The sequence below is a fragment of the Lonchura striata genome, chromosome 1, assembly GCF_050655825.1.
Source record: "Lonchura striata isolate lonStrDom1 chromosome 1, ASM5065582v1, whole genome shotgun sequence".
NCBI classification, from domain to species: Eukaryota; Metazoa; Chordata; class Aves; order Passeriformes; family Estrildidae; genus Lonchura; species Lonchura striata.
In genome coordinates this window covers 19,456,251-19,479,480 of record NC_140703.1, presented here as the reverse complement: position 1 = coordinate 19,479,480, position 23,230 = coordinate 19,456,251, and the positions used below count along the sequence as shown (strand labels likewise).

The following is a 23,230-nucleotide window of genomic DNA, read 5'->3' as shown; positions in this document are numbered from 1 at the left end:
TGCTGAAAGGGAGAAGTGGCCAAAGCTCTACCTTTATACTGATTCATGGATGGTAGCCAATGCTCTGTGGGGCTGGCTGGGAAGGTGGAGGAAGGCCAACTGGCAACGTAGAGGAAAGCCAATCTGGGCTGCTGATATATGAAAAGACATTGCCTCTCGAGTGGAAAAGCTGACGGTGAAAGTCCGTCATGTAGATGCCCATGTCCCCAAAAGTCGGGCTAATGAGGAGCACCGAAACAACGAGCAGGTAGATCAGGCAGCAAAAATAGAGGTGTCAAAGATAGACTTAGATTGGCACCATAAGGGGGAGTTGTTCCTGGCTCGATGGGCTCATGATGCCTCAGGTCATCAGGGCAGAGATGCCACCTACAAGTGGGCACGAGACCGAGGGGTGGATCTAACCATGGACAGTGTTTCCCAGGTTATCCATGACTGTGAGACGTGTGCTGCCATCAAACAGGCCAAGAGAGTGAAGCCCCTATGGTATGGTGGGCGGTGGTCCAAGTACAAGTATGGGGAGGCCTGGCAGATTGACTATATCACACTGCCCCAGACACGCCAAGGCAAGCGCTACGTGCTGACCATGGTGGAAGCCACCACTGGATGGCTGGAGACTTTCCCTGTACCTCATGCCACTGCCCGGAACACCATCTTAGGCTTGGAAAAGCAAGTCCTGTGGAGACACGGCACCCCTGAGAGAATTGAGTCTGACAACGGCACCCATTTCAAGAACAGCCTTATCAACACCTGGGCCAGAGAACATGGTATCGAATGGATATATCATATTCCCTATCATGCTCCAGCTGCCGGCAAAGTTGAACGGTGCAACGGACTCCTTAAGACTACCCTGAAGGCACTTGGTGGGGGAACATTTAGAAACTGGGAAATTAACCTGGCAAAAGCAACCTGGATGGTCAACACCCGGGGGTCTGTCAATCGAGCTGGCCCTGCTCAGTCAAAACCCTTACACGCAGTAGATGGAGATAAGGTCCCTGTAGTACATATGAAAGGTATTTTAGGGAAAACTGTTTGGATTAATCCCACCTCAGGCAAAGACCAACCCATTCGTGGGATTGTCTTTGCTCAAGGACCTGGTTACACTTGGTGGGTAATGCAGGAAGATGGGGAGACCCGCTGTGTACCACAGGGAAACTTAGTCTTAAGAGAGAACTGGGTGTAAGATTTCATGGTGTGCAGATGGAAATAGAATAAGGGGTGGATAATGTCCTGGGTTGTAAGATAAGCTTGTATTCCATTTGCCATCTGTCGAAGGCGAACCGGTTGGACAGGTTTTTTGTTATCTCTCTCAGAGACAATGGTTTGTGTATACACCTTTGACTGATTCAATGAAAGGCTGAAAAAATGTAACGCCGTGAGGGGTCCCACCCAGAGGGGGGAAGCAGCTCTCCCTCTTCTTCGCGAGACTCCGAGAGAAGCAGCTCTCTCACTCTCTCTTCGCGGGATTCCGAGAGAAGCAGCTCTCCCTCTTCCTTGCGGGACTCCGAGAGAAGCAGCTCTCTCTCTCTCTGCGCGGGATTCCCAGGGAAAGCAGCTCTCTCTCTCGCTCTCTCTTCGGCGGCACTCGCAGCGAAGCAGCCGGCGCGCGCAGAGGCGACGGCAGCGGAGCTCAGAGGCAACCCCGGCGCAGAGGAAGACCGGCCCCACTGCCACCAGATCTTCAGAGGGAAACTATACCCTTCTAAAGATCACCACTTCAGCTGCAACTCATCAACTATTGCAAGGGAAAGCAATTGTCCCAGCAAAACCTGATACTGGCATTCCTCAGGTTCTAGACTTTTTTTCTTTCACTAGTTTTGTTTGTACCGATTGCATTTTCCTTTTTAAATTGTTGTCTAGTTTTCTCCTAGTAAAGAATTGTTACTCCCACTCCCATATCTTTGCCTGAGAGCCTTTTAATTTAAAGATCCTCGTAATTCAGAGGGAGGGGGGTTTGCCGTTCTCCATTGCACAGGAGGCTTTGCCCTCTTTCACAGACTCCTGTCTTGTCTAACCAAGACACTGTTCTTGTTAACATTTTTAGGCAGAAGGCAAAGCCTGCCAGGAGTTTTGGCTCTGTAGAGTAAACAGGGTGCCCAGAGTCCCTGGATACCTGGAAGTGTCCAAGGCCAGGTTGGATGGGGCTTGGAGCAAGCTGGGACAGTGGAAGGTGTCCCTGCCCATGGCAGGGAGGGAATTGCATGAGCTTTAATGTCCCCTTCCACCATTCAGTCATTCTCTCCATAATCCATACTTATGTGTATATATTGCTATTTTTCAGTTTCAAGTGCCCAAAATGATATTTTATGAAGTGTATTTGATGCCATGAATTAATGGCAGTTTTATACTGTTGTTTGTTTTGAAGTCCCTCTGAGAGATTCCCCTGGATGCCTCTTCCCTCTCCTTATCTTCGCTCCTCGCTTAAATCATCCTTCAGGTTCTGCTGGTAAAACTGAAGCCTGCTCATATTCTGAGTCCCAAACCATAATTAGTCATCTTCCCTTTTTTAAGCTGATTTTTTCAACCCAGCAGCCCCCAGTACAGGGGGCGGGGGGGGGCTGATGTGAACTCTCTGATTTTATTTTGCTCCACATCGTGCCTTTCACTTCAGAGCTTTTCTCTTTTTCCCTCTCCCTTTTCCATCCCAGTCCGTTACTCTAATTTGCTATTCCTGGAGGGACTTGCTGATCCTTTTTGCTGTTTCCCAGCCACACTGGATGTGTTATTTTTAAGGCAGCCTCACTACCTGCAGTACAGTGACTCATTTTGGATTTGCCAGGTCCCCACGTTCCTGCCGAGAAATCGGCTCCTGGATTGAATTCCTGAGAGGATTGTTAGGATCACAGCAGAGAATCCCCAAATCCTTGGAGGATGTTAAAGTCACAGCAATTCCCTAAACACAACCCAACATTACCCTTCTAAAATGAGGGGGCACAGAGTGTCCCCAGGACCTTTAATTCCCCCTGTCCCTGGAAGTCTCCAAGGCCAGGTTGGATGGAGCTTTGAGCAGCCTCTTTTTTTAAATCCCTCTGAGGATGGGGACTCCACCACTTTCCTGGGCAGCTTGGACAATCCTTTCCATGAAATAATTTTTCCATCCTCCTCCCTCGCCCTCCATCTGCCATCCATCCTGAGAGTCACAATGCCAGTTATCCATGTAAAATAATTGCCCCTCAAAAATCTTGGGATTTTTTTTTAAACAAGACTGCATACTTCCCTGTGTTAAAAAACAAGTAAAAGAGGATCTGCCACAAATTTATCACTTTTTACTTGCTTGAGTAACCAGGAGGATGCACCTCAACCATAAAATGTAATTTACTTAATTAGTAATTGTATTGCTGAGTTGGACCAGTGTAGAAATCCTTGTTTTGAAGCAAGAAAATGTAAACTGTGCTAAAACATCCCAGGCTGCCACCCCTCAGCTATGGGGTTTATTATGTTTGGAGTTTCTTCTGGGCTTTTTTTCTTGTAAGGAATAAAATATTTACAGGATGGAGGGAAGAGATTTATATTTGCTTTTTTTTGTATTTATTTTTTTTTCTTTCCAAGCTTTCTGAGGAGATGCTCTACCAGAACATAAGGTGCAAAACCATAACTCTAATTCCAGTATTCCCAGAAACTGGTTGGGTTTGTGGTTTTGGTTTGGGGGTTTTTTTTGTTTGGTTGGGTTTTTTTTGTTTGTTTGTTTGTTTTTGTTTTGGTTTTGGTTTGGTTTTTTTTAGAAGAGGGATTATAGGCCATGAACATGGTTTATAACACTTCTTAAGAAATTGAAAAATTCAGTATATGAATCAGAAGTAGTAAACGCTGCACAGCCCCATGATTCCAGTGCTGTTCTTCCTCCCTGGATTTTGGTGAGTTGGGCAGGAGCTGGTAGGGTTCTCAGGGGTCAGGTGGAACAGTCAGGGAATCTCTTCTCATCTCAGCTCTTGGCTGGAAAATCAGTAACCAAAACCTTGAGATAAGGTGGGACCACTGTATCCCTGCTGCCTTTCTGCAGAACCTTTGCACTTCCAAGCTGGTGAAATCAGATTTTATTTCCACCAGAGCCGTTTATTAAACAGCACTGTGGAGTTTTGCCAGTTCAAATATTAGGGATTCTCGGCTCCCACCAAGCATAATTTGAATCCCATCTCCTGGCTCAAATACATGTGAGAGACCCATTAAGCCTTTTAACACCCAAAACCTGCTTTTGTTAATATTCTCCATGTGCTCCATCTGCTGCTGTGTTTGTCCATAGCCAATGGATTTGAGAGCAGTTCACTTCTCTGGTCTGAGGCCAAAATGTCCAAAATACCGTATGGACATTTGAAAGTTAATGAGCATTTAAAAAATTTCAATATCTAAGGCTGTTGTAATCCCTAAATCTGAGTCTTCCTTGAGTTTGGCCTCTTCTTGTAACACTAAATATTTTATCATTTTGAATTTTTAGCTTTGCAAATGAAAGTTATGACATTTGTGCTTTGAAACTGGCCCTTTGGGGCAGTAATTTGATTTGTAACATTGTTTTGACTGTTCTGGAGCTGCCTATTACTAAAATGAACAGAAATAGGAAATTTGGTGTCCCCAGAGATGTTGTTTAAGGGTGTGAATCAAGGATGAAATCAGGAGGATACTGCCAGTGCTAGAGGACAAAGTGGAGTGTAAAAAGCAGAGATGGGAGCCAGGACTGTGTTTGTGCTATAGAGAGATTTAATTAAGTCAATTAATTGATGGATTACTGATTAATTGATTAATTACCAGGCAGTTTCTGTTGTGTTAATTGTTGATCAAGCACAGGGCAGTGCTGGGCACCTTGTCTTTGGCCACACACCTGGAATACCATTTTTTAAGGCAGCTCCAAACCTGGTAAATTCAATTCAAGCATTTGGAGTAAGAAAAGCTAAAAGCCAGGATCTTTTTGACATCACCTCTTTCAATCCAAACCATTCCAGGATTCTATTTTGTACCCAGTTGTTGCAAACACCAACTTGGCAGAAAAAAGAAATCACAACATACAGAAAACAGGGACAAATTCCCAGTTCCAGAATCTAGGAAGGCATCAGGAATCTGGAGCAGTTGCCTTTCCCTAGCTGGAAACACAGAGGTTTTGCATGGACCACACTCTGTGACAGAGCAAAAGACTAGGGTTTGAATGATACTCTTTTTAGCTCCTGCTTGGGAGCAGAGCTGAAAAGGATGGATTGAAAATTAGCCAGATGAACAAGTGCATTTTGGACATCACAAAGGGCTGTTTTCCATTACCATTATTGTAAATATTTTGCTGTAACCTATAACATGAGGGCATGGAGAGCACGGAGTCCTGCCTGCATTTCCATTTCCAACTCCTCCAGAAAGGAGGAAACCCCTCTGCAGCTGCCATAAAAACTCTGCCAGAGCAGACCAGGAGCATCCAGGTGAGGCTCTCCTAGCCCTCCACAAATTCAGGGGAATGGCAAATTCATGATTGAAAAGCAAATGAAGACATTCTTGGGAGTGTCCAGGACCTGGCTGGATGGGGCTTGGAGCAACCTGGGACAATGGAAGATGTCCCTGCCCATGGCATGGGTGGCACTTAGTGGGCTTTAAGGTCCCTCCCATCTTAAACCATCCTGAGGTTCTAATACTACATGGTCTGTTTCAAGCTGAGCACTCTTCTGCCATCTTAATTTACTTTAAATCTTTCCAGCTGAATATTTCCCTGGGGAGCATTATTGGATAAGGTTGAGCCACAATTGAGTAGTTAAGAAAAATTGCAAAGGAGTTTCTTTATCTCAGGCTTCCACTTTCTGTGGAGCAAAAAACCCTTTTAGTTTATCAGTAGGGGCTGTTCATATCCTAGTTTGGATTTTTCAAATACAGAATGAAGCACATCATTGCAAGGAGAATCAGTATTGCAAAACTTAAACCCTTTTCCAGAATTTCTTTCCCACTGAGCCTTGTCTGAACACAGGAGAGGATATGACACATGTCTGTGGCCCAGAAGTGATACTGATTGACAGTCTGACAAGTTCTGTCACTTTGGTTTATTTATAGTGTGTGCACTAAGCAATCAACAATCTTTCTAATATTTTTGGACAGTTGCTCCTAGTTTTCAGGACGAGTTTTGCTCATCCAAATGCATCCCATACCCAGAGAGGTGCAGTAAGGCCTGGAAGGTTTGTTTTGGATGTAGGTGGGAAGTAAAACTGAGGTGGAATTGAAATAAGAATGGAACAATCTCTTTTGTCCTACAGCTTGCAACTGTATTGAGCCTTAAAAAACTAGTCTGAAAATAAGTGTAGTCTGACGAAGAGAAAATCAGGGCAATGTGTGTCCAAAACAGTGCTCCTATCGCTTCCTTAATATCCTTTTAAGCTTGTAAATTCTCCTAATTCCTGGCACGATGAAGGAAACAGCTTCCAGCTGACATGTGGCATGGTGCAGCCACAAAGTCCCATGGAAGAGTTCTGTGCAAAATCATCTTTTGCCCAGCCAAATTCCCAGTAGGAAGCAGCCAGGACTCTGCAGCTCCTCAGGGCAGGGAGGCCCCACCATCCATCCCCTTGCCTTTGACCTCCAGCTGGGAAAAGCTCCTCCAGGCAGGCAGGACCCCATTGTGTCAACACTGTGACCCTGTGGAATGGAGACAAGCAGGCAGTGCCACGTGTCTCAGCTGTCCTGCCAGGGACTGGAGGCTTTGTCCCCATCACCCCGTGCTAGAGGGCCCTCTGCCACTCCCAGCCCTGTCAGCAGTGCTTTCTTAGGAGTCTGTGCAATATCAAAGGAAATGGTCATCAAAAGACAATATTTCCTGCCAGATCCCTGTGAGTTTTGTGGGGATTTTGGGGCACTTGGGTTTCTCTGTGGGGTTGTGTTATGGGTGATGCCTGTGGAGCTTCTGTCCTTGGCCTCCAAGCGTTGTGCTCACCATGAAAAATGTGGATAAGCCCTAAGGAAAATTCCTTAAGGAGCTGTGCTTTCACACAAATGGAATTTGATCAAGCTGTGATCCTGGGGAGGGAGAGGAAGGAGGCAGAAGGAGGTACAGACAGCTTCTCACCAGAGAGGATCTGCACTCTTCCTTCCTCATCTTCTGCTCTGCAAGTCCAGAGCTGCCTCCCCTCCTGGGGAGCCTTCCTCCTCTTTAATATCTTCACCATCCTGGGAATGTGGGGCTGGAGTGATGGGATATTGGGAAGGAATTCCTTCCTGGGAGGGTGGTGTGCTTTGGCACAGGGTGCCCAGAGCAGCTGTGGCTGCCCCTGGATCCCTGGAAATGTCCAAGGCCAGGCTGGACAGGGCTTGGAGCAGCCTGGGATAGTGGAAGGTTGGTTTTGCATGGCTCTGTGTAACAAGCAGGCAGTAGTTGCTGTTGATATAAGGGGAAGGACCCTTCAGGGGGGAAAAAGAAACAACTGTAAAAGGCCTCCAGGAGCAAGATTGTCAAATGTGAGAGCAAATCTTTTTTTAAGCCCTTGCTGTGTCTGGTGCATTCACATTCATTTGACTGCTCTGCTCTTGGGCTGATGAGGCTTGAAACAGTAATAAGGGGGTGGCATTTTTTCATGGGAAAAAATGTATTTATTATCCTCAGAGCCTTCAAAAACGCTGGATTCTCAACCATCCATTAAGTTGCTCTTCAGAACAGTCCCACCCTTGCTTTCAGCTTTTCCTCTATTTTTACATGTATTTAGCATGAGTGGGCTGGAATAGTTTCATGGCAAGGAGGTGAGTGAGTGATGGGATAGCTGTGGTTATGTGGGATGCTCAGTGGGAAATAAAACCTCCTCCAGCCCCTGGGCTCCTGCAGCATCCAGGTGCATTTACCTGGCTGCTTGTCCAGGGAGAGGCATCGGGAGAGGTTTGGGTAGCACTTGCCATGGAAATGTGTCAAATGGATCTATGTGATGAGGGAAGAAAGGAAAGGTTATCCCACCCTTCCTGCCCTAAGCTGGCAGAGCAGGGTTCACCCAGAGATGTTTTAAACAGTTCTCACTGAGCAGGGAAGGTCTGGCACTGCCCTGTGTAAGAAGCTGCTCAGAGGTCACCTCCCTAAATCCCTCTTGCTGAGGGATATTCCCTAGGGACAGCTCCCCAAAAGGCAGGAGGAGATGCCCAGCCTAAGCCTGGAGCTCTGCAGATGTGTGAGGAGCCAGGCAGGCTGGGAAGATCCTTCTGGAATGAGATTGGCTCATACCATGGGAGAGCAAGCTTTGATGACACCCCTGCTGCGAGTCCTTTGGGAAATGCTGGAGCTCTTCCTCTCTGGAGGCTGGTTTCTGATGCAGGAGGAGTTTCCAGATGTCCTCCTCCGCTCCTTTCCCTGTGTCCCCTCTCCATCACATCACCAGGCACGTTCTTGCCGGTGTCACCTCTCCCAGCAATCAGCATTCAAGAGCCTTTGCTGCAAGTCTGGCTGGTGGAGGCTCCAGTGGAGCTGTGCCAGGGAGCCTACATGGTGTCTGCTCTCTCATTTCTCACTTCTGAGGGTAATTCCTCAAGTACCAAATCAGCACATCATTCATTTCCCAACATGTGATTTTCTGCAGGAATAAATTTCCAATCACTCGAAAGGGAATGGATTTACAGCTGTGTGTAGTTGAAGGCATGAAGTTTCTCACGTTTTTTGTCCTGAGAAGGTGCTTGTAAATCCTATTTTCGAAGAGTTTCTGAGGGCTGAGCAATAAAGAATGATACATGCTGGATGGGCTTAAAATAGAACATGAAAGTGTTGTGCAGGGGAAAATGCTTTGGCTCCATCTGGCTGACCCGAGGAGGTGATCATAAAGCAGAAATGTTCCTGGGGCTGCTGCAGCTTCAAAGCTGTCATTCAGCAGAAACAAAGGGGTGGACAGTGGCTAACAGGGTTTAGAGGGAGGATTGGTAAAACAGAAGCACAGATACAGGTTGGAAAAGCTCTCCAAGACCACTCAGTCCAGCCATTTCCCCAGAACTGCCAAAGCCACCGCTGTCCCCAGGCACCATATCCACATGGCTTCAGGCATGGGGATTCATCTATGCTCTGGGCAGCAAATTTACCTCATATTTATCTCATATTATCTCAAATTTACCCACCTGGGAGCAATGAATGCCACAAGAGGGCCAGTTTTGTGTGGCTGCCTGGCTTCTCCTTCCAGGGAATGGTGGTGGTTAATTGAGCTCTCAATTGCTGCAAGTGCGGAGCTGGAGTCCTTGGCAGCTCAAGGAGCTGAAGTGTGATTTTACAGTGCTTTGTCCTGCCCTTAGATAAGGGACTTTATCATCTGTCCCTGTAAAAATCCTTGTGACACGGCCACTTTGAGGAGTCTGCACTGCTTGAGACTCGAGAAGGAAAAGACTGGAGGAGAATATTTTGTCTTGTAAATTAATGTCAGCTGCTCATAGCAATTAAGGCCTTGATCAGATGATGGTCAGTGAAACTACTCTTGAAGAAGTGAAATGGCACATTCTGGAATTCAGTGTTGTAAGTGACGATTCCCAGTGGGTGGGAGGCTGAGACATGGACCAAAGCATGGGCTTTGTAGCCAAGGAGAAGCAAATTCTCTTTCAAGAATTTCAAGAGAACCTTCAGAGCCTTAGCACTTGTATATTGTCATGGTTTGCGTGTTATTTAGATGATTTTGATACAGAAATATTTAAAATACATGAAAAATTAAAGATGGCTTTTAAATACCTAGATGATGCAGCCCCGTGTGCTTTTTGCTTTGCATAATTATTGTGTAGTGATTTTTAAAGCAGTTTTCCAAAGCTGGAGTGCTGTGTGTTTTCCTTGGGGAGGTGATTAAATGAACACTGCCTTTCTTGCTCCTATTGATTGTGGAGATGATATTCAATTAAAATAAGCCACAAAACAACTTTGGATTTCTTCTACGAGGAATCTAATAAATTTTGTTCAGTATTTTTCATCTCATTTTCTTTCCTTCTGCACCAAAGGATCTTTCTTTCTCTTCCTGACATTTGCATGTCAAGTGGGTTTGAGCCTCTTGCTATTACTTTTCATTCAAGGTGACGAGGCAGGACAGACATGGCAGGAGGGGAGAAGTGGCAAAAGCAGGAAAAGGAATTTACAAAATTTATATATATATATATATATATATAAATTATGGAGTAGTTTTGAGTCAGAAGAAACTTTCTAAAGGTCATCCAGTGTCCATGGGCAGGGACACCTTCTACTGTCCCAAGCTGCTCCAAGCCCTGTCCAACCTGGCTTTGGACACTTCAGGGATCCAGGAGCAGCCACAGCTGCTCTGGGCACCCTGTGCCAATGTTTTTTCACCTTCATTGTAAGAAATGTCTTCCTCATATCTAATCTAAATCAACCTTCCTTCAGTTTGAAACCTTTCCCTTTGTCCAATCACAACAGGCCCTGCTAAATAAAAAATGCCTCATGTATTTTTAAACCTGCTGGATGTTGTGTGCTGGGAATTTCCAGGCATGTTTCTTCTGGCACAAATTGCCCCAGATTCTGCTACTTTCTTATTTCTCGCTATGTCCAAAAAAAGGAGCTAACCACACTAATTTTCCTGTACCTTTCCCATCTCTGCTTTGCCTTAAAATAGAAAGGACAAGTTTTCTTGCTGGAGGTCAGCACTTATCAAAGTTTATGAGATCAGAGTGTAGGATAGTGCAGAGCAGGGCTTCTTTTTGCATCCAAAGCTATTAAAGCTTCCTTGATAGAAATCATATTTATTTGAGCTGAAATACAAACCCAGCCATAACTTACCTTCAGAACAACAAAAGATACCAGGGTAAAGAAGAGTCCTGCCAAGCAGAAATGAAACCCCCCCAAAAAATGAGGAAGACCAATTGAGTCCCCAGTCCTGGAGGATTTTAAAATAGGTGTGGATGTGGCACTTGGGGACAGGGGTTAGTGGTGGCCTTGGCAGTGCTGGGGTGTGCTTGGACCTGATGGCCCTGAAGGTCTTTTCCAAGTGAAACAACTCTGTGATTCTATTAATACACAGTTGCCTCCATCTGCCTGAAATAAATCCTTCAGTACTCAGCTGGATGGAAAATCTTCCCCAAAGCCACACTTTTCTTGTGGCTCAACGTATTTCAGGCTCTTTTTTTAAGGTACTACCCCAACATTGCAAATTTTGGTCTGAGTAAAGGAAGTTTTTTTCCCTGATTTTGACAGTGGGTGAGTGCTGGTGGCATCTCAGAGGGCACAGGTGAAACATTCGTGGCAACACATGACTGTGTCTGTCATGGCTGGTGACTAAAGACTGGTAATTAAGGATTATTACTAAAGACTGCGGCAGTTTGTGGGATTCAGGGCTTATTTGGGGGAATTTTCCAGCGGCAAAGGTTAGAAGAACCTCTTGGAGCCCCAAGAACCTGTCATCTAGATCCCTTCCAAATGAGCAGGGGACTTCCCAACACCATGGCACACACAGTCATCATCATCTGTGCCCGTGGCAGAGAATTGGGATGATCTTTGAGGTCCCTTCCAACTCCAATCTTTATGTGCTAAGAAGGTAAAACCCCATGGAGAAACACAGGTGGGAGAATTTTAGGGAAAATACACTTCAAGAAGTGAGCTGGAGTTCATTTAGCACCCCTGTCCAGATTGTCAGGAGGAAACAGGAAGAGTGTGGAGCAATCAATGTCCTGGAAAAGATATGGTTGTCTTCTAATGAACTGGAGAGAAGGGATATTTCTGATATGAGATCCTCATCATCAATGCTCTGCTTGCAATCACTGGATCTGCAAATAACTTTCTAAGGAGATTCTTGATTGCTGAAAGGCTTTAGATATTCCTGGGTATGATGAAAACAGAGTTCTGTGTAGCCTAAAGAAAAAAAAATCTGTTAAACTGCTGCTTATCCAACATTAACTACAGCAATTTTTAATTAACCTGATTTAGAAGCCAAATATATCACTGATGAAAATGAGAGGGTAGAACATCCAGTCATTTATTCCAGTACAGTGGCCATGATTGTTGAATTAGATTTATTCAAATGAACCGCAACATTTTGCCACAGAAGTCAGTGGTGCCAGGGTTTGAAAGCAGTGGGATTTGGGGTGTGGGAGGGGGGACTGTGCAGCTCTTTTGGTGCTCAGAAGAGGGAAGTACAGACCCACGCTGGCTTTTTATTTAATAAAATAAAATATGAAGAAAGATGGGTGTAAATCCACTGCTAATTACCTCCTTCCAGCCTTTGCTGGCAGCCAACAGCTAGTATCAGTGGGGCTTGGCATGGAAACACTCTCCAGGGGCCATTCCATTGGCTCTGCTCTGGGATGATGGCCAAGGGGACACACAGATAAACCGGGTGGTGGTGCACAGCACAGCCAAATTGTCCACCTGCAAAGCAGGATTAACATGTCCCATTTACTCTGCCAGGGGGATTTACTCAGCAGCACCTAAGGAGGATGGAGTTTTTTGGGTCTTACTCTTTTTTGTAGAGAAAACCTGCAAGAAATTGAAGGAAATGAAAAGCAAAATGGTGAGCAGAGACAGGACCCCAGGGAAGGGCTGGAGCTGTGCCAGGGGCTGTTTAGGTTGGATTTTAGGGAAAGGTTCTTCCCTCAGAGGTGCTGGGCACTGCCCAGGCTCCCCAGGGAACAGGCACAGCCCCACAGAGCTCCAGGAGTGGAGGACACCTTTCCCATGGGTGCAAGGGTGGGATTTGGGGTTCCTATGAAGGGCCAGGGGTTGGGCTGGATGCTCCTTGGGGTCCCTTCCAGCTCAGGACACGGTGGGATTCTGTGGGAAAGGAGCAGACTGAGGTGCAGAGGTTGTGTCTGTGCTCTCCACAGAGCACAGGAATTTCCAGCAAAGTAGGAGTTGGATGCACCTGCACTGTGTGGGAGCACACAGGCTCTGGGGTGTGCCACGATTTGCAGTCCCCCACTTCCATCATACAATTCCCCTGAACCCCCTGTGACCCTTCCCAGTGAGGCTGATGCAAGCTGAAGATGCTCTGCAGCCTTGCCCAAAGTGCCCATTAAACCCTGCATGGCTCCAAAAGGTCCTTCCAGGTGGCCTGGCAGGTAATTGGGTCCCTCCTGGGAGCAGCACTTGTGCAGCCATGGGTGAATCCAAGGCTGGCATGTTTTCCTGCAGGATCCCTGCCTTCCCTTCAGCAAGAAACTCTGCTTAATGGAAGTGCTGAGCTCTCCAAAGTGCTGCCACGCAGCCCAGGAAAACCTTTCTAGTATCGCTGTGCTGGTGGGGTTTTGTACCTGAATTCCACATTCAGAGTATGGGTTTTCCCAGCAGTTTTCTCCAAAGCACAGTGAGCACACCTGCATTCCTTGTTTCCTACAGGAATAAAGATGAAATATTGATGATGTCACATGTGGAGCACGTTCATAGTCCTTCCTGTCCCCAGAGAATCCACCTCTGTTTTCCCTTGGTGGCCTGTGTGCTCACACAGGTTGTTTATTGCTCTTCAGGGCTGCCATCCCTGCTGAATTGATAAAATCCTCATTCCTGTTTTCCTCTCCTTTCAGGTTATCCAACAGGCTATCCCACTGCTGCCCCAGCCTACAATCCCAACATGTATCCAACCAGCAGCCCCGGCTACGCCCCAGGTAAAAATCCTGAGAAAGGCCTGAAAACTTTCCTTGCTCATCCATTTGCAAGCACACACTGGAGATGAAAAATAATATCTCACCCTTCAATTCGACTTTTGGTTGCTTGCAATGTTTATTTTGTTTATTAAAAGTGGTTTTGCATCAGGAGAGCTGCAGGATTTTACCACTTCCAAATGAAGCTGCTTTTGGAGCTCAGTGTGCAGCAGGAAGAGCTGCTTGCATAGGGAGCACAAAGCTGGACTTTGTGCCAGTCTTGCTGAACCATCTCTTCCCCTTAATTGCCAAGTTTTCAGTCTCCCAGTTGTCATAAAATCGGTGGATCTCCAGGCTCAGGCACTTTCCAAGGCTGATGAAATAGGAATGAGGGGTCTGTTGCCAAAATCTTTTGGTTTTGTCTTCTCCACATCACAGCTTACACATATTCCATAAAACTGTTTATTGTGGATGATTCTGGAAGGGATCTGTTGTGTTTTGTTTGGATTTATGTGCTTTTAATAAGGTCTTTAGCTGCATTTCTTCCCATTAAAGCCTTAACATGGAACATGAAACAATTTTTGTTCCCCTGGATTTGTGCTGGCCACCCTCCTTTCCCCTGAAGGATAAAACACTGGAGGAATTAAATCCATAGAATAAGAAAAAGCCCATAAATTTCTTAGTAGCTTGTCCTGCCAGAGGCTGGCAATGTCTTCCCTGCTCAGCCAGGAATGTAAATACTGCAGCATTCTGGCATTTTGGCCTGGATATTAAAAAATGTCATTTGTCCCCAGTTGTGCAGGCAGCAGCTCCTCCACTGAGTGGGCACATGGCCAAGTGAACACCCAAGTGAAAGGAAACCCCACATCACTGAAGGATAGGGATTTTTGGGGTGTCTGAATTGTTTCTTGTACATCTTAGACACCATTTAATCATTTCCATCTTGGAAATCTCCTGATATCCAGGGAGCTGACAGGTGGTTTTGCATGGAGATCAAAAGCCTCCCAGTGGGGAACACAGCTAAGCACTAAACTAGCGAGGAAACTATGAAGATTAAAATTCAGAAAATAAATTTGAATTAAAATGTTGAAACTTTTCATAGAGTTTCCCATAAATCTCGAGGCCAGGTTGGAGAGACCTGGTTTAGATAAAGGTGTCCCTGCCCAAAGCACAGTGTTAGAGCTGGATTGTCCTTAAGGTCCCTTCCAAGCCAAACTATTCTGTGATTCTGTACTGAACAATTTTTACAGCTCTTGAAATCAATACTGTTTAATAGCACAGCAGGATATGAAGCCATTTTAACTACTCTGGGGAGCAGTAGCAGGCTCTGATGCTCAGGACCTCCCAGCACCACACTCAGTGGTCCCTTCTCAATGGAAAGCAGACTTCCAGGAGTAAAAAAATAAGAGATTTTGAGAGCTAACTGATGGAAAAGAAGTGCATAAAATCTCCTGGCAGTGGGGACATGTGACAGAGTGACAGCATCCTCAGCTGTGTTAAATGGAATTGGGCTGAGCTAATTCTGTGGTTCAGTGGCTGAGCTAAAACCTTCATCAGTACAGAGAGTGTTTCCTCAAATTGAAGGAGCTGCTGTCACACAGGAGGCTGGAAAAAGCCTGGAGAGGAATGTGCTCCTGGTATCCTTCAAACTCACTTGGGGGTTAAAATCTTGGACTTCTGAAACAGCAGACTAATTCTAATTATGTTTTTAAGGGATTTTAGACATTGAGTCTAAAAAAGAAAGAGATGCTGCATGTTCCCAGCAGAATTACTGCTCCTGAACATCCCATCCATGGACAAGATCCTGTTGCAAAGCTCCCAGGCTGGGCAGGAGGTGGTTCCTGCTGGCAGAAATCCCTCCAGCTCACTAAAACAAATCACAAACCAAGGGTTCATCTGGCTCTCCAGATGGAGATTAACCAGGGAAAGGTGCCCTCAATACTGCTGGGAACAGAGGTTGGAAAGGGTGGGAAGAGCTTGTGGTTTCTGAATTCTTGGGAGGTAACTGCAGGCAAGATCTCTTGAACAGAACCATTCTGTCCCAGCTTGTTCACCCTCTCTGCTCCACCTTGAAGATGCTCCTGCTCCCTCTCAGATGTCTCTTGCCTCAAACCTCATGAATTTTGTTGGATTCCTTGCAAAGTCTTGGCAGGAGATCAACCCCTGAGCGAAGATAATTCCAGTTTTCAAATCCCACCCGTTTTTACCCTGATGTTCTCCAAACACTCCCTGATGCTTCACTGGAAGTCAGCCATGCCTCATGCTCTTCTCTTGACCTTGTGGCTCCCAAAATCCTGGGATCTACATGGGAAATTAAATGGTGTAGTGACCTAGGCTTTGCAACAGCATCAAAGAAACAAGGAACTTGGAGAAGTCTGGAGTCCCCTTGGCCCAGTCCTCCAGTGAGGAAAGGGAAATGGTGACTGGAGCCTGTCTTGATCTCTCCCTCTCCCAGTGCCAGGTTTCTACTGGATATTTGCTGGTGTTTGAGCCCAAAAGGTATTAAGTTACTCCCCTGATAATTCCAAAGGAACCCTACGAGCAAGGGCGTGAGTTCAGCTGGATGATCCTTGTTGATCCCTCCAAACTCAGGATGTTCTGTGATTCTATCAGTTCTTTTCCATTCCAGTTCAAGTTCCTGCCTTGTGTGATTTTCCTGCTGCATTTTCCAGTTTTTAGAGGGAGAGACCCAAGGCAAAACACCAGCATTGCAAACTCATGCTTGCAATAAGCCTGTTTTTTAGGACACTGTTCTTAAAAAAAACCCCTTTAAAGTATGCAGAAATGAGCATCTAAAATCACTCTGCTGCAGAGACACAATTTAAAAAAATAAAATTATGTATGTCTTCATTAAGCCTGGTGCATGTTCCCTCGCAGGCATTCTGTCTTCCTCATGGTTGTTTTGTTTTAACTTCCTTCATTAAAGCCTCCCTTTTTTATTTTCCTGAAAGTAGGACAAACACTTTGCTCATGGAGGCTGGCTGAGGCTGGAGCTGTGTTTATTAATAATGCAGGGCAGAAGTAATGGCTTTGCAGTAGTGCCCTTACAGAACAGGACTAAAATCAGCTTCAGAAATCAGGGATCTGTGTGGGACAGGACAGAGGCTCTGATCCCCCATTCCTGCTTCTGGATCCTGCCTGGAGGGAGTGCTGCTTTGCAGAAGAGAGTTGGAGTATCAGCAGTGCTCTGAGCCATCCTCTAGAGGTGCCCACCGACTCTTTGGTGACACCAGTGGGTTCCCTGAGGGGTATCTTGGGGTCTGGAGAGGTGAATATCCTGTAGTGCCTCACAAGGCTTTCCAAGGATAAAAGCTCCCATCCCTTTTGAGGCACTCAGGCACAGGACTGCCTAGGGAACTAATCTTATTGCAAACTTTACTCAGGGCTGGAGGCTGTATCCATCATAAATGAGGTTGTTAAAGGGAAGCAAGATATCCTACAGTGTTTGAAAGGGTTCATATTTTTGTCTTTTCCACTTAAAGTATGTCCTGAACATTCCCACATCATCTAAAGATCCTGTCAGGAAAACAGAGCAGTCCCAGTGCTGCAGACACCCACAGCTCACATTGTTTGCTCAGTTCCCACTGGTTGATTTGCCAGGGGTTAAACTGAGAATTAATAAAAACTGTTTATTTTATTTATATGCAGGTGAAAGGATAAACCAAATCCAGAAGACACTGGTTGGAGGTAGCCCTTAAGTGATATTAGATAGTCATGACTGGATGTGATCCCTGTGAATTATTGCAAAGGACCAGGAGGTATTTCTGTTCCTGGAAGCCTCCTTGATCCACCTTTTGTGTAGTTTTAAGTGATGGATTCTCCAAGGATCCATGATTTAATAAAGAATATTCAGAGCTATGGCAATCTCCCAGCCATCTCTAACCCAAATTGCCTTGATTTTGTGGCAGGTTTAATGTGGAGAGGGAAAACCACAGAGAAAGGGTTCGTGTAACGTTGGAATGAATTGTCTCACCAGTCTCGGAGATTAAAACCTCTGTGAAATCCAGAGGCCAAAATGAATCTGATTCTGAATAAAAGCATAAGTGAGGGAGTGTTTCTGTGGCAGCACTGGGAGTTGCTCTCCAGTGTGATGTTCCTGAGTGCAGCCTAGCATGGAAAATAAAGCAAGGCAGCCTGGAAATCCTTAATAACTCCCAGACCTTTGGGAGAGGGCAGAGACTTGGAGCAGAAAATGATCAGTGACTGAGTGGAGGAGAAATTGGGCTTGAATCTCTGACTTCCCACAAACCTCCTGGTTTTCTGTTTCTGCACTCTCCAGGAGGTGTATTTCCACCCACTGGGATATGTCTTGCTGCTGTGGGCTGTGGCCCCAGTGCCAATTCCTCCCCAGTCCGGAGGATTGATCCCGATCATTCCCAACTTCCAGCCCTGTGAAACTCAAGATTTCCAGCTGTACCTTCAGAGAGGGTTAATTCAGAGTCTGAGCAGGTGTGTAAGGTGTGAAACATCCTTGCTTAGTCTTGGGACTCCAGGAAGATTTCCAAGCCCTGACCAAGGCGTGAAGTCCCTTCCATGGGGCTGAGCACCTCAGGGGTAGAAACTTGAGGGGAAGAGATAAACAAGGTGATTCCAAAGTGACATAAGTGTGGGAAGTTGCCTCTCATTGCTCTGTGTGACACCTCTTCTCTGTCTCCACTGAAGCCACACTTCTGATGAAGCAGGCCTGGCCCCAGACCTCCTCGTCCTGTGCCACCGAGGGCACCTTCCACCTCCCGGTGGACACGGGCACCGAGAACAGAACCTACCAGGCTTCTTCTGCAGCTTTCAGTAAATAAACCTTTCCTTCTGGGGTGTTACTGGGTTGGGTTGTGCCTGTTTGCCTCCCCTGCTGGAGGTTGATTTGTGGCCAGGGTTATTTGGGACCACAGAATCAAAGGCTGGCTTGGGTTGGGAGGGAATTAAACACCCTCTTGTTCCAACCCCTGTGGGCTCCTTGCATTAGACCAGGTTACTCCAAGCCCCATCCAGCCTGGTTTTGATGGATTAAAACCATGAAAGATCATGAGAAGGAGAGCACTGACCCTCCTGTTACTCCTGCAGAGGAGGAATTCCAGTGGAGAAGGTGAAACCTCTCTCTTAGCTGTGTGTTGGATCCCTGGGAGCAACGTGGGGTTGTTCACAGGTGTTTATCTCCAAAGGGACATTATTCCCCATTCCCTTAAAACTGAAAGAATTCCAAAATGAATCCTGATTTCCAAGGAACACTGTTGAAACTCCCACCTTGTAACCCAGGCTGGCTGAGCAGGAGCAGGGGGAGGAGATGCCATTTAAGGATCGCAGTCAGACAGGCTTTTCCAGTGCAGCCTTGTCATCTCAGCCCTGAAGAGGGTAAGTAGTGCCTCCAGGAGGGCTGATAAGCTCCTTGATAAACCCTGGGATGCTTTCCCTGGTATGTGGGGTGTCCTTTGGCCCCTGCTTAATCTGGGGCATGAGTGGTATGGGTCAGAGTGTTCCTCACCTTACAGCTACTCCAGACTCCTTTTTCCTACTAAATTAAATCAATTACACAGCAAGGTGAGAGGAGGAAATGTAGTTTTTCTTTATAAAAAGAGTTATTAAAAATGAATATTTTAAAAACCTTTGGGAGACTTTCTCTTGGCAAAAGGATGCCCCTACCATTCCTTGGGGTAGGAGCTGTACAGCGGGCACGGTCCAGCCCTCAGAGCATCTTTGTGGCCTCCTCTGGACTCTCTCCAGCAGCTCCATGTACTTCTGCTGTGTCCCTGGGACTGGAGGCTGCTCTGCAGGTGGGGTCTCACCTGAGGGAGGCAGAGGGGCAAAATTGTGGACATCCTGTCAGTTCCTTGCCCAGCTGAGGAATCCTGCTTGTGAACCTGGAAAGAAGCGGCAACGGCAACATAGAATTCCCCACTGAGCTCTTTTTCCCCCACAAGAAGCTTTTGTAGAAAAACATTTCTGTGCAATCCAGGATCAATAAGGCTGAGATTTCTTGAGTGACATGAGGGATTTAATCAGCAATTTTAATAGAAGCTGGAGCTTAAAGGCTGGCTGCTGCTGAACCACAATGCGGCAGCAGCACAGGCCACACTAACCTAATCCTAATAAGGTGTTAGTCATAATTAGGTTTTAAAATTGTCTGCCAGACAGAGAGGAGCTTCCATCATCTCATGTCATTAAACCTTGTTTTCACATTGTTTTACCTGCGAGTTGTTCTGTTTTTTCCCCAGTTTATAAACACAGCAGATTACCTCTACCTGGGTTATTATGTTTTAATTCCTTTTTAATATAGGAGATAAACTGTCCATGATTCATCAGTCAGGAAACAGTGCAAGTCTTGGTATTCAAAGTGGTGAAACCACACAGGCTTGAGCAGGTCCACACCTCTAGACACCTCTCAGAAATGAAGTGTGACAATGAGAACTGGCAGCCACTGAGGTATTTGTTTGAAAAAAAAAAGTTCAGAATAGAGAAAAAAATCCAGTAGATGTAAAACCAGGAGGTTGGTTGGTCTGTGGATGACTCTGGAGGAGTCCTGATGGAGGAGGCTGCACTTCTGCTCCGATCAATATTTCAAACCTTTTCCACTTCTCATTCAAAGATGGTTGCTCTCCTGCTAATGTGAGTGAGGAAGAGTCACAGCTATTCCCCTTGTTAATTAACACCTGTTTTTCCAATCTGCAGTAAATCAGGAGGGGGTGAGATGCTGTTTGGGAGTTCCTAAAAGTTCTGTGTGTTCTTCGCCCTGTTTCAGTGCCTGGAGAATGAAGTGGCCTCCTCTAATTGCTGAATTAATTGAGTAAATAAGTTAAATACGTGGGAGTGTTTTGGCTGGGCTGAGCCTCGCCTTCTCCTCTCCATCTCATGCAGTCTTTGGGGCCCGTTTGCTGAGGGGATGGTTTCTCCCAGCCCTAAGCAGCCATTCCAGGCCCTGACTGGGACCCTTCTTGTGTCTGGCAGGGTACACTGCGGGGACTCCCTACAAGGTGCCACCGACCCAGAGTAACAACGCCCCTCCTCCCTACTCGCCGTCTCCGAACCCGTACCAAACCGCGATGTACCCCATCAGAAGTGCCTACCCACAGCAGAACCTGTACACCCAGGTAGGTGCCACCTCCTGTCCCCCCAGCCCACCTGAGCTCCCTGCAGGGCCAAGCAGCTCCGTCTCAGTGGCATGGAGGGTGCTGCCATCACCTCAGTATCCCTGCCCACTGAAAATCCCAAGCTGCTCAGAGCAGCGTGGCCCTACAACTGCCTTGGCTTTTCTTCTCCTCTCTTGTGTTGAATAACCTGCCTTTCCAGCAGCTGCAAATCTCATGGAGGGGTTTCCCTGTGCCTTGCTGAGACTGGAGCATCTCACTGATCCACTGTCAGCAGGAACTGCATAAGGCATTGGAGTCCAGCCCTCCCACCCCTGCACACTGGCTCTTCTCTAATCCCAGCCACAGAATCTGCTTTTGTCCTGTGAACATCTGTAGCTCCTGAAAGAAAGAAGTGGTGGAATAGTTGCCCTGCATGTCCTTTTCCCCTTAATCCAGACCTTCAGATGTTCTCTAATAGGGCTTTCACTAATGCACAGTAAAATCTCCCTTTTGCTGATTCAAATCCTTGTTTTCTTTCCTCCCATGCCTCGTTTGCAGGTCGTGAGAGTGCTGCTGCTTGTCCTGGGGACAGCAGTTCTCTCCCTCGTGCATCTCCTCCTTTCAGGACATTCACTATTTTACATGTGAAGTTTTTCTGTTGGCTCCTTTTATTCCTATGCATCCTTCCCCCCTTGTTTCAAAACCCTGCAAGCCTTGGCAGCCTGGATTTTGGGGCACTGTTGGAAACCCAAGAAGATGACACAATACCTGGACCCATCATCCTTCCATCTCTAGTTCCTTTTCTACACCAGCAGCCGTTTGTGTCCAGTCCCGGTTTCATCCCACCAAAGGGAGGCAGCAGGGTTTGTCCTGGATGGATTTTGACTGTTGCATTCCACATATCCCCAGGTTCAGGTCTCTAGGTGATGCCTCAGGTTTTAGCTTTCACATTTTTCAGGTTCTGGTCTGCCTAGGTGTGTAATCTGAGCTTCATGTTAAGTGTTGGTAAGTTCTCTTCACAGAGCAGAGAGACAAAACAATTTTTTCTCTAGCTGGGGGCCAAGGACAAATGATCCAAATCTCAGGCCCAAGAGCATAAACAATGGTGAAATGAAGAGAGAAAAGAGGAAGGATGGGACTTCATAAGCTAAAGCTGGAATTGGATAATTAACTCCAAGATGCAAATGGAGCAGAATTTATAAAAGTGAGAGACCCCATGACCGGGCATGCATTTTGGGACCATTTTGGTTCATCTTGGGTGCAGCCCTAGGTGGGCTCTTGTACTGCCCAAGGTGTATCCATTAAGGCCTTTTAATAAATCCCTGCTTTATTCTTTAACTCTGTCCAGTCTCTGCTCTAGCTCAGCCTTCCCAAGGTATCACAGGCACAGGAGCTCGTGCATGGGAAGCACCAGCCACCACCCCTTCGGCAGCGTTCGAGTCACAGAATCGGGGAATCCTTAGGTTGGAAAACAACCTGGAGTGACGCTGGGATTTTTTTTGGTTTTCCCCCCTTCTACAACAGGGAGCTTATTACACCCAGCCCGTGTACGCAGCCCAGCCTCACGTCATCCACCACACCACGGTGGTGCAGCCCAACAGCATCCCCTCGGCCATCTACCCGGCCCCGGTGGCCGCGCCCCGCACCAACGGCGTGGCCATGGGCATGGTGGCTGGCACCACCATGGCAATGTCAGCAGGTAAGGAGGGAGCCCTTCCCCTGCTCTGAGGCCCGGGCAAAAAGAAATTCCCTGTGCATCCCAAGCGCTGCCAGTTCACCTGCAGGCTTTGCTTGCTGGGTACTGATCCTTTGCAAACAAAAACGCAGTAATTTGCCCCAATCCTGATCTGACTCAGCAGAACAGACCTTTGGTTTGGCTCACTCCTGCATCCCTAGATATATTATTCTGTATCCTTAAATATATTGTTCCTTCCTCTGTCTGTTCCAAAAGTGAAGGACTAACCAGATTGGTCCATCCTCAAATAGTTGTATATCTCTCAAGCTCTTTTTTTAAAGACAGTTATGGTCATGTTTTTGTTTGACAAAATGAATGTTAACCTTGTTTTATCTATCCCAGTTCCTCTACATTTTAGGTGCAGATTCTAACTGCAGTTAATTGATAGTACATTAAGTAAGATAGAGGCTGGTTTTATTTTTTCCAAAGCCGGTATTTTTCTCCTTAACAATTCTTAGGATTGTATATTGAATTATGCCAAGAAATACATCATTCATCCTTCTGCATCTGCATTAGCTGTGAAATAGGAGTCTGTAACAGGACACAATCCCTATTCCAAGCAGAGATAGTGCAGCCTGGATGTGACAAGAACCACTCTGAGAGATTTACTGTTGCTTATACTGAGAAGTGGATAAATGTAATTAATACACGTGGGATGTGTTAGAATTTCATTAATAACATTTGTGGAGAGATACCCAGAAACTGAGGATTTGGTTTGAGCACCCAGTTGCTCCCAGAACAGAGTAGTCCAGGGCTGTGTTCTCCCTTCCCATGAAGGCATTGTGCAAATTCTGACTTAAAATCCCTCTGTTGACTGGCTGCAGACTTAAAAAAAGGCTCATCTCAATTTTCCTTGGAGATCTGTTGGTTTTTTTCCTCATCTCCCTTTGCATCCCTCATTCACTTCCAGCTTGTTTCAGATGTGTGTAGTGATTTGCTGTCCCAGTTTAGTCCAGTGCTC

General features: G+C 46.3%; 1 protein-coding gene across 9 annotated transcripts in view; it reads left to right on the top strand.

The window, feature by feature from the left end:
• FAM168A (family with sequence similarity 168 member A) overlaps positions 1-23,230 on the top strand; it is a 135,456-nt gene that overhangs the window by 106,457 nt on the left and 5,769 nt on the right. For 3 of the 9 annotated variants that reach the window (XM_085590900.1, XM_085590888.1, XM_085590891.1), the window contains 5 exons: positions 13,417-13,497; positions 18,136-18,261; positions 18,727-18,822; positions 20,413-20,555; positions 22,059-22,233. In XM_085590900.1, coding sequence (XP_085447026.1) covers positions 13,417-13,497; positions 18,136-18,261; positions 18,727-18,822; positions 20,413-20,555; positions 22,059-22,233 — 621 coding nt within the window. The remainder of the gene's footprint in view (positions 1-13,416; positions 13,498-18,135; positions 18,262-18,726; positions 18,823-20,412; positions 20,556-22,058; positions 22,234-23,230) is intronic. The other 6 variants (XM_085590915.1, XM_085590909.1, XM_077781204.2 and 3 more) reach the window with 4 other exon arrangements.